The 12,139-nt window shown below is 34.7% G+C and overlaps 1 protein-coding gene across 4 annotated transcripts in view; it reads right to left on the bottom strand.

Moving 5' to 3' along the window:
* LOC122334574 (NACHT, LRR and PYD domains-containing protein 3-like) overlaps positions 1-12,139 on the bottom strand; it is a 498,320-nt gene that overhangs the window by 466,021 nt on the left and 20,160 nt on the right. For 2 of the 4 annotated variants that reach the window (XM_043232590.1, XM_043232585.1), the window contains exons 6-8: positions 7,682-7,855; positions 6,427-6,597; positions 2,501-2,662 (exon numbers count right to left, since the gene is read on the bottom strand). In XM_043232590.1, the coding sequence (XP_043088525.1) occupies positions 2,501-2,662; positions 6,427-6,597; positions 7,682-7,855 (507 nt within the window). Of the gene's footprint in view, positions 1-2,500; positions 2,663-4,330; positions 5,499-5,795; positions 6,171-6,426; positions 6,598-7,681; positions 7,856-12,139 lie in introns of those variants that run through there. The other 2 variants (XM_043232600.1, XM_043232595.1) reach the window with 2 other exon arrangements.

Here is a 12,139-nt window from a genome sequence, read left to right as displayed (position 1 = left end):
TAGTCACTTTGCTAATCATGCTGGAAACATGCTAGCGATATGCTAGTCACTTGCTAATCATGCTGGAAACATGCTAGTCATACTAACGATGTGCTAGTCACTTTGCTAATCATGCTGGAAACATGCTAGCGACCTGCTAGTATTGCTAGCGACATGCTAGCAACATGATAGTCACTTGCTAATCATGTTAGACACATGCTAGTCATGCTAGCAACATGATAGTCACTTTGCTAATCATGCTGGAAACATGCTAGCGACATTTCCTTTTCTTCACTTGATAAAGAAAAAAACAAAACAGCTTTTGTATTTCTACATCAATTTTACACACCGAGGTCAAAAAACGACCCATATAGAAAACTTTTATTATTTTCTTCTTCTTTTTTTGGAAGTAGAAACATATTTACTGCAGAAAACTATTCTGCACATCAGTGTGGCTGCTGTTGTGTAATTTAGTCTTATTTTATTACAACAGAAAATATTTGATATACTGTGGAAGATAACTGGACATAATATTTGATTGTTAGACTAAGGCTATCTTGACCTTTAATTCTATTGTCAATTCTAAACATGTCTAATAGGCTGCTATTATGTTGTTGACATACTATTTTTAGCTTGACTAATGTTAGCCAGGTCAACACAATAAAAAGTCTAAATAATATATACAAGTATATTTTGTTGCTGTCATGAAGAAAACTCCAATTTTATTCATATTACATTTTATAGATTTTTTTTTGTCATAAATCAATTATACAAGTTTCTGTTTGACCGCTGCAATATACAGCTTACACATGGATCAAGTGCTTGTTGTGCTCTCTTTCTCTCAAGTGATAGTTTGGCTGATTCCAGTCATTATAGAAGAACAACTGATGCTGCATGATGAGGAAGATCAGAAACTTCTTAGTCCTGATTCAGAGTCTGAAATATCTTAGGGTTAGTCTAGTTCATCAGACTAAGACTGAGGTCCAGGCCTGTTTTTGAGCCCATAACTCATGACTCTGGAGCAATGTGTTGGACGTCTACACCAGAGGAAGCCACCTCGGTCCTGGAGGACAGTTTTTATGAAGCTTGAAGCTAAACCCTGCAGGACTGACTCTGACAAGGAGCACAAACCTATAGTTGTCATTTGTGAGGCAAATATGAGATGGTGCTGTACCTGTGTGATTTTATTTAGTTGATGTAGTAACACAAAACATAGAAAAAAAAATAATAATAATTTGTGGTAATTGTAAAAATATGATACCTTGAACATTTATGGATCATGGAAATTAAAGATCAGGGAATATAAAATGCTAAAACAAACTGATTTCAAAAGATAAAACAAACAAATAAACAAAAAAGCCCAGCGAAACACAAAATTGAATTAATAAAAATGAATATGGGTCATTTATTGTGCATTAAAAGGGATTTTTTTACAGCATGTGCATCAAAGAGTTAAGTTTCCGTTCATTATTCTGCTTAATTTATCATATTATTTATCAAGTCCAGAAATGCTATTTGAATAGGATTCTAAACCACATACAAGTTAATTGGCATCTAGAGCATCTAAATATGATCAGATTTGCACAAAAAAAGATTGGGCTGACAGACTCATTGGCTCTACTTTGCTTTTATTTTAACTTTTAACTAATTTAGTTTAACTTCAAATAATATTTAAAGTTTAAATATATAAAGTTTAGCTTTAAATATTATTTCCTGTGCCTGGAAATCAGCTACGGTTCTCCCTTTGTTAAAAGATAGTTATTTAGTTCAGATGGGACTAGGAGCAGATTTCTTGCAAAAGTATTTGGATCTTTTGTAAAATAAAATGTAAATGAATTCCAGTCAAGCTTTAGATTAGGTCACAGTACTATGAAAGTTACTGATTGTTTTAGTACTACAAGGACTTTGGGAATCAAGGGAATTTCGGTTTATCAGTTTTTAACAACTTGAAATGTTCCACTGGTTCTCCAACAAGTTGCAGACTTTTAACAAAACACTTCCATCTTTGAAAACTTCTTCTGGTTTAATCTAAAGGAAACATGTACTTGCTTTACTTTTTGATCCGTGACTACATGAGCGCAGAGCAAACTTTAGTCATATATTTTTAAATCTGATGACGCTGATCACTTTTTCCACTAGAACCTGTGCTACTAGTCTATTTCAAACAAACACAGCAGATAATTGAATTTTGTTTGTATCATATCTCTTTCGTCAAAAAATCTAAAATTCATCTGCTTTTACTAAAGCGATATAAATGTGAACAAATGAACAGACAAATATGTTTAAATGACATTTATTCAAGTCATGAAGACTTCAATCAAATCAGTAGCCTGATAAATGATTGTAATTTTTCATGAACCAAGTGGAATTAAATAATCCTCTAAAATCGAAGCATAGAATTGTCATTTTATAATTAATATTAATGTTGTTGTTTTTGTCCATAGTAATAATCGTATGAACATCCTGATAAAACCAGTGTCACATACAGATCTGAGAGAATGATTGTTTCTGATCCACTTACTTGAGTTTGTCCAGATGTTTGAGTGTTTGAGAGAGCAGCTTCACTCCTGAATCTCCTGGATGATTGTAGCTCAGATCCAGCTCTCTCAGGTGTGAGGAGTTTGAACTCAGAGCTGAAGACAGAGCAGCACAACCTTCTGCTGTCACCATACAGCCAGATAATCTACAACAGAAAGTCTTCATGTTAGTGGGCTTCATTTTTAAGGCCGGGACACACAGAGCTAACACCAACCCACTAGCCACAATGTCTATATCAGTAGCTATCAATAGTTAATATTCATCATTCAAACAAAGAAACTGAAACTAAGAAATAGGAGATAAGAATATAAAACGAACAAAGCAGTGCTTGCTTACCATTTTGAATATCAGTAACGTTAACAGTGTTCTTTATTTTAAGCAGCTCACATTGTCATAATACTGATATATTGGAATGCTTGGGTAAGATCACACAGAATTACAAGAGTCTTCTGTTTGTGCCGCTTTCATTGATTTCTTGTTTTCATCACTTCCCTTTAATTCTCTGGCACTGACTCATTTGTGAAACTAGGTATCCAATAAGAGCTCTTATTTCCCCGACACCTATTCAACATGCTGACGAGAGCCAATGTCCGACCGACGGCTTGGTGGGTCTCAGACTTTAGATATGTGCTGTATAAATATAGCTGTGAGTTATTGTGACATGATTGTGAATATGATTACAATAAAGATATTAATAAAGATTACAGGTTATAATGTACTTGCATTGAGCATTATAGCCATTATAGTCAATCACAGACATGACTGTTGAATACAACGACCAATTTTCAAATGTATCACTTTATTTATCCTTCTGAAAGCTGAATAAATAAGCTTTCCATTTATGTGTAACCAGGGTAGGATTCACCTGATATTTTATTTTATACCCCTGGAAATGCACGTTTGGTTTCCTGTCACGTGGTTATGTGCGCCGTCCACTTTAAGAAAAAACGTTCACACATGCGAGAGAGAGAGAGAAGTGCACATCGGACGAAGGAGAACAATTTGAGAACAAGAGACTCACAAAGAAATAGTCGATAAAACTGTTAAAAGAGATAAATCTCAGTTTATATCCACTTGTGAATGTGAGTACATGGTTTATTTCGACGATCACACCAGAGTTGCCTTATTGCACGTGAGAGATCGCCAGTGGACCACGTTAATGGAGATCGAGCGTGAGTTACCATAAAATGTCCCAAGAATTAAAGTGCTAAATAATGTAGAGTATGTTCTTATATATGTTTACCGAGCATGCAGTAATTCTTATACTTTATACTGTGTGAGAGGGGAGAGCAACGAAATGTGAGATCGAGTGTAAATGACCATGCTTCAGGGAATCAGTCGGAGTAAGTGTTGCTTATTTAATTGTCTCAAAGTCTGTTTCTTTTTTTGTATTTTCTGATTAATATGCTTATACGAAGCTATACATATGCAGATGGGATATGTATGTTTATGTTCTTTTTGTTCTTTGTTTGTTTAAACAGGAGGGCACATACAGGCCACTGCCGTTGGTTTGTACGCCATTTATTCATTTTTGTAACCTTGTTTGCACTGGGGTGAAATTGAAGGGCCTGTGATTATTGGGTTTTGGTAACAGAGGCCAATCCTGTGAAACCTATTCAGGAAAGTTGAGTTAAGACCACTGACGTTAATTAGGTGGTTGTCTCTGTAAATTTATTTTTTTATTTTCTTTACTTTGTCTTACCCTGAATTAAACCTTAATGCTGAGTTTCCTTTAAGGCTCAGTCAAGAATAAAAGAACCCTTATTTGTTAGATGTTCTGGCGGTGTCTGTGTTTTTTTTTTTATTTAGTACAAATACACTTGCCCGGCCACATATGTATGGTTTATTAGAATAGGATAATATTTGGCAAAGATTTAACTAGCCTATTTGAAAATCTTCAATCTGTGGGTGAAAAAATAAATAAATAAATGCTGAGAGAAAAATATGCCTTTAAAGTCGTGCAAATTAGGTTCTTAGCAATGCATATTACTAATCTAATTTTTTGGTATCCATTTATCTCCACTACCCATTCAAATATTTAATGATGACATTTAAAGTTTACTTTACTTTTTAGCTTACAAAATATTTACTTTCTGTTACCAACTTCTGAAAACTCAAACAGAAGAAGCACACATCAAATCAAACACAAAACACAATTTTATATGTTACGCACAGAAATATAACAGGAAGTATCTTGATTTCTTTGTTCAAACACAACCATTTGAAACACCAGACTAACTCATGAGTGCCTCACACTAACTCCTCACAAGAGAAAACACATTACTTTACTTAACAACCAATTCTGGTTTTAGAGTTGGCATAGAAATAGAACACAGGTCAAATTATACAGTTTTTTCAGGCACTTTGGTGCATTTTAGATAAAAAGATGGAATCCTCAAAACAAGTTGTACATCTTCCACATCATCTAGTGACTTGTGGACATCATAAAAGCAGTTCCTTATTATTATGAACAAGTTGTACATTTGATTATGTTCAAGTCTGTGATTTCTTACATCATCAGCTACTAATGTCTTAGTGGTTCTGACAGAAATAATACATTTAAGCAACATCTTTAAAGATAATTGACAATTAGCATACAGTTTGAATTGTCGGTATGGTTCTGTTCTGTTCATCTATAGCATGGATGAGAGCAGGGAGAGCAGTATTAACCCCCCGGAGCAAACAGAACAGAGCCAACTGATATATTGTAGATATTAGTAAAGTTCAATCATTTTAGTACACGTTTGAATTAGTCTGTTTCAAGGAAAATCAGAAGGCTGGATCCTGATTGACAGAAGATGAGGAGTTGGGGATGGATGAGGGTGATTCATCCCATTAGAATTATAAGGTTCTTTCTGTGTTCTGAGTGGTTTTGAGATATTAAGCTTTAAAGTTTTTACATTCTGTAAAACAAAAGTAATACATGGACCAAGTCTCTTTCCTACATGAAAGTCATTTTCTGCTTGGGATTATGGTTCTATCTGCAAAACAATAATTGAAGCAACAATTTTCAAGATATACAAATAGTTTATGTATAATTAGTTTTAAAAATTATTTCCAGAAGTCTGCATTCAGGGCAAATCACATCGAAGCACAGATGGATAAACCAAGGGGAACAACTATTTGGGGACTGTTACCAGTTTAACACAGTGTAACTTTTGTAGGTATAGAGAAAAATAGCAATAATTTGCTAAAAAATTTAAATAACCCTATATTTTAATCACCCCGAAGCCAAAAAAGAGTTTTTAAAAATGTATCCTGGCTCTTCCAAGCTTGTTAATGCTTGTGGATAGCGGCCATTGTTTTGACGCTCCCTAAATTGTATATATCCGCAATTACTGGGAAGTAAAACTAACCTATACACCTTCAGAAGGTGATTACATGTCCTCTGAACCCAGATCGATGGGTTTCGGTAACAAAAATATTTCTAGTTTTAAAAAATGGTTTTGTAAGATAAGATATATTTGTCACGTCTTTGGACTCTTTTGTTGTTGTTTGTCTTGTGCAATGTGTTCCATGTGACCTACTTTTGTTAATTGTGTCATTGTCTTCACCTGGGTCTAATTAATTTAGGTATTTCCCATTTGTGTTTGATCCTGTGTATTCGTCGGTTCTCGTCTTTAATGTGCGTGTGTGGTTTTTGTCCTGCCTGCCTGCAAAGATATTGTTTATTTCGTCTCAGAGAAGATTAAAGTGTTTGTTTACCTTTATGCTCATGCGAGCTCTCATGCTAACCACTGTGTGACAATGTTTCTGTAATATGGATTTTTGAAAAATCCTTAACTTAAGATCTAAGAAACTTTCTATAATACACCACAGGTCCCTAATAAACTAACAATTGAAAGTATGGGATTTCACTACTGTTTTTCATGTGTATTATTACAATATAAATCAATATGAATGACTTACCTGAGTATGATGATTTGATTTGGAGTCTTCAGTCCAGCACAAAGTATCTTTACTCCTGAATCCTGAAGATCATTGTTACTCAGGTCCAGCTCTCTCAGGTGTGAAAGGTTTGAACTCAGAGCTGATGTCAGAGCGGCACAACCTTCCTCTTTCACCATACAGCCAGATAATCTAGAACAACAGTTATAATGTTAGTGTGCTTCATTTTAGATCTTACTTCTGGCTTTTGAAAACATCTGTATTAACTTAAATTAAGTAACATCATTTACTCATTAAAAAAGTTTTTAATAGGCTGTGTTTGGTCACCATTGACTTCCATAGTTGGAAAAAAATACAATGGAAGTCAATGGTGCCCCAAAACAGCCTGGTTACACACTTTTTCTCAAAATATCGTCCTTTGTGTTCGACAGAACAAAGAAATTTAAGAAAATAATTGAGTTTTGGGGTTAGAAAACCTTGTCAAACAGCATCTACATCACCACATGTTGTTCTGGTTTCAAGAAAATTCTCCTAGTCCATCAACTCATATTCAGTTATCAGACAAGACTGGAACTTCAAATGGGACTGGCGTCTTTGGTCAGATGAAACTAAAAGCAGCTTTTTAGCAGCAAACACTTAAGATGGGTTACAATAAGTTACCAACTGTTAGAAGTCATATAATCTTCCAACAGTACAATAATCCAAACACAAATCTCATAAACAACAGAAAGGTCACTGCACACATAACCAAGCTTCTGCTGTGTCCATTCCAGTCCTCTGACATGAACCCTGTAGAAAATGAGTGAGATGAACTGAAGAGGAGAAGCACCAACATGGAGCTAACCTCTCGAACCTCTAAATTCAGAGCTGTTAAATTGGCAAATAGAGGTTTTAAATAAAATTAAATAAAAGAGTGCTGTTTATTGTGGCCAATGTGTATTAGAGAAAAACATTTACTTCATAATACAATTTATTCTCCAATGAAAGGTTGGATTTTAGTAAATTTTTTAAATAAAAGTTCAAAAGGATTAATCAATTAATTTTCACAGCCGCCTTTGATCGTATTTCTAAGGATGCCAAAATTTTTGGCCAAGAATGTATATATTAAAACAGTACAGAATATAAACTTTTGGATCCAACTACAGACCGCAGCTAGGTTTGTAAAAGTCTAATGAATGGAAAAGCTAAACCATTTCCTCTATATTTCTCACAAACCTGCTTGACAGGGTGTCTGTAACTATTAAAATCACAACAGGAATCATTGTGAAACACTAACCTCAGTATGTTGAGTTTACAGTTTGGACTCTTCAGTCCAGCAGCGAGCAGTTTGACTCCTGAATCCTGAAGATCATTGTTACTCAGGTCCAGCTCTCTCAGGGGTGAAAGGTTTGAACTCAGAGCTGATGTCAGAGCGGCACAACCTTCCTCTTTCACCATACAGCCAGATAATCTAGAACAACAGTTATAATGTTAGTGTGCTTCATTTTAGATCTTATTTCTGGCTTTTGGAAACATCAGTATGAATATGCGGTGTGTGTGAGTGTATTAGAGAAATTATTTCACAATTCAGTATGATAATGATTATCATGTCAATGATTCAACTAAATTCATTATGATGCATCTTGATTATATGAAATGTTTATTTCTTTTGTGCGTGTTCATTACATTATATAAGCAGGTTGCTCTCTAAAATAATAGTTAATTAGTTAAATATATATTATTATATATTGAATTATTGTTAAGAATTAAAAATAAATAGCTTCAGAAAATAAGCAAATATATAGTAATATGGGGGGAACTTTCAGCTTTCAGTATCTGTGCGTGCTTTAAGTATCTGAAAGTTTACAGATAATGCACAGATCTATTTCCACATATCAGACGTCTTGTCCTGTTCTGAAAACATAACTGACTGTGTTTACATCAATTTCATATTAGAAGTAGATGAAAGAGCTGGTCTTGATGTAGCAGGGCAGCTTCACATGCACTAGAACCTCAGCTTCCTCTTTAGGTGTGTTTGACTTAAAGCGGTGCTGCTTCGACCAATAGGTGTCTGACATCAAAATACCACGACAGCTGACGGATCCATACGCTCACTCTCGTGGTGCTATGATGTCACACACAGATCGCTCGCTGAAGCACCTCTTCAAGTCAAACACACTTTTTGTCGTCTTGCGCATCTAAGTTAATCGCATGCATACGATAGAGTTGCTGGGGAAGATTAAGAATTCAGAGACCACTTACATGAATTACATGAATAGTAATTTTAATCAGATTTATTATTTCTAACATTCAAATTATTCATTATTATTGATGGAAATCAACAGCATCATCAAGTGTTAAACAATTTTTTTTGTGGCAAATATGCAGGTAAAACATCTTTATTAAGGCATGAGGCACTGGAGCCACAAAGAGAATGAGGGTGAAGTAGTTGATGAAGATGATGATGAGCAACGTAACCAGGGACCGGAGGAGGCTGTGGTTTTAAATACAAATGGGTTCTATTTAGAATTTAATTAATCAAGAAGCTGTTAATACCAAGTGAAATAAGAACAGACTCTTTTTACACTGAAAAAATAGCTGTAATTTCTTGTAATAGTAGATACTGTTTATAACTTTTTAATATAAATGACACCAAATTTGCTGTTAGCACACTTTGCACAAAAAACTAACAAATAAAAAAAAAAAACAATGCCTTTACAAAAAAAGAAAAGGGAAAGCTGCTAAAAGCAATTCTAAGCTTCTAAGCCAGTTTATTGCTAAGAAGAAAATGATGGGCTCTATTTTAACGATCTAAATGCTAAATCTATAGCGCATGGTGCAGGTGCACTCAGGACGTGTCCAAATTCACTTTTGCTAATTTAACAACAGGAAACCAGCCCGTGCACACAGTAATAACAAAGAGTGTTTTTCAGCTTAATGTGCAATAAACCAGAGTTTCATCTCCCATCCCCTTTAAGAATGAGTTGTGCTCGTGTCATGGTGGATTGCTATTTACATGACGGCGGAAAAGCTAAAGTCCGCCTAGTGTTTGACTGGGTAGGTTTTCCATTTTACTGAACAATTTGAAAATATGTAACATTATAAAATACACTGACTTTTTAAATGCACATATATATATATATATATATATATATATATATATATATATATATATATAAAAATTTAATTCATCATTATAAGCAGTAATAGGCAGAACTGCAAAGAATTCTGATACTGTACTCAATGACTGTTCATCCTTACACTTTTACAGGTATGTAGCAACACAATAATAATCTTTTGATCTGTAGTCCTTTAGTTTTTAATATCTGGTATGTGTGCTGCTGATCATCCCTGTGTTAGAGTCAATGCCGTGCTGTGGACCGATCCAGACCGACTACCTCAAGCATGTGACAGAAATGTTACACCCCTTACCGTATTGTGATGTCGTTTTCTGGCGTGAATACAAAAAATATATATATATAACCTCTCCTAAACAAGAATGTGTCATATCCAGTGGAGACATAATTACTGATTGTAATGGGTTATACTGTTTTTCAATGCTTTATCTTGCATTGCACCTTTTTTACCTCATTACCATGATAGCACTGAAACGACATACAACAAGCTCTACCCTTCATTGCTCAAAAATCACGTGTGAATAGCCAGCGTTTGAAAGTAGTTTTACTTTCACAAAACTTGAAATCTCATCATATGACCCTTTTAAAACTATATTAATATGCCTATATTTAACACCACACAAGCAGAGAGTGCTCTCGCTGAGTATTGACTAGCACTCTCTGTACTTCCTCTGCAACCATTTGATGTTTGGTGGCCATATTAACCTGGGTCTGTATTTATCAAACTTCTCAAAGCTCAAGTGGTTAGGAGTTGCCAGCAGGGGCTGGTGGTGGTGCTGAGGAGACAGAGATGCACAAATCTTTCAGGAGAGGAAGAATGCACTTAAAATGTTTGACAACGAGCAGTTAAATCAAAATATTACATTTCCTCAGTTACTCAAAACCAGAACATTTCCATTACTAAAGTACATCATAATTAAGTTATATGCTCTTTAAAACAACACTCCCATTATTGTCAGTAAAGAGATCTACACTGTTTGATATGAAATCTTTTCAGTGATTGGTCCATGCACGTAACCGGAAATCCTGTTTGCAGCACAGCAACAGTGTTGGGTACATTACTTTCAAAAAGGAATTCATGACAGTTACTTACTACATTATCAATATTGTATTTAAATGACTTATTACTTATTAAAGTAATTTAGTTACTTAATAAGTAATGTAACTTTTCAAATGGTTAAACAGAGAGTCTAAACTAGGAGATGGGTTAGATATATGAGAACCTACTGCAGTTATATGACATTGTTTGGTGGACCCTCTCTATTCCAGTGGTTGACGACTAGATACATCAAAGCGAGAAGGTGTGGGACAGTACTCATGTTCATCTTCTTCAAAGAGAGTGGAGGAGTTTAACTGTGTTTTGGACCTCATCACCTGATTTGCTGACAATTGAGTTTGAATTTGTTTTAATAAACATCTACATATAGACTCCCTTGGTTTACGCCTCTCCTTCATTGCGTTATAATAATTAAAAATAGGCAATATACATGTTCTGTGTAATGAAGGGTCATAGACGGTTGGATCCATGTACGACAGGGTATAATCGTGGTCAGACAGGCAAGGTCAAAACAGGAGCAAACGGTACAATCAGGGGGATCCAGAAGACGAAACGCTAACAGGCAATAGGTCGGCAGGCAGGCAGAGAACAATCACAGAAACGAACACGGTCTAGGTCGGCAACAGATAATCAAAACAGGAGTAAACGCTCGGAATTGCTGTATACACAAACAAGACTTCGCAAAGAGTGATTGTGGGGAAGTTCATTATAAAAGGTAGAGGTGAATGAGAAACACCTGGTGGCTCTAATCAGCCCAAGACATGGGGTTGTGGGAAATTGAGTCCTTGGCGATCAGTACTCCGGTGAGAGCTCCCTCCGGTGGTGGTCGGAGAGAGCCACAGAGGTGCTGTTCGTGACATTCTGAATTAGCATATAATATACATGGGTTACAAGGAAAAATAATAATATAATACTGCTTTAATTTGTTGTTGTTTTCCCCCAAAATGTAAAAGGTGTCCTGTTTAAATTGAAAAATTGTTTTTTTTTTCTTCTGAGCAAAAATTAAATATTACACATTTTCCCCTGAAGTAGTAAATTTACCCACTAAAATTTCATTCAGTGTAACAATCTTGTCTGGCATATTTACAACAAAAATGTAAACGTATGACACATTATAAGAAATTACTTTTACCACAAATACCATTTTTTTTGAATTTTTATAGTAAATATGTTGTTAGTAAATTTTTATAAAAGTAGACAATTTACTTAAATTTACTTTTAATATTTGTGAATTTCTTTTGATGCAGACATCTTAACATCTTTGATTCCACATTTATGCTGCATAATATTAAATTAAATGTCTAATACAGAAGCAGACTCAAACTGTATATTTTATAATACATTCTGAAACTACACTATATAGTCAAAAGTAAGATTTTCAAATGTTTTTTAAAGTCTCGTGCTCACCAAGCCATTTTTTCCCCAATATATGTAATTTATTCATGTGATTCCTGTGTAAGTATTTATTATTAGTATAATTTTGAAAAATGCTGAGTACTGAGTTTTCCATTTTTTTGATGAATAGAACATTTACAATAATGAGATTTATCTGGAATAGAAC

This window comes from Puntigrus tetrazona, chromosome 3 (genome assembly GCF_018831695.1).
Source record: "Puntigrus tetrazona isolate hp1 chromosome 3, ASM1883169v1, whole genome shotgun sequence".
NCBI lineage: Eukaryota > Metazoa > Chordata > Actinopteri > Cypriniformes > Cyprinidae > Puntigrus > Puntigrus tetrazona.
This window is presented reverse-complemented; position numbering and strand designations above follow the sequence as displayed.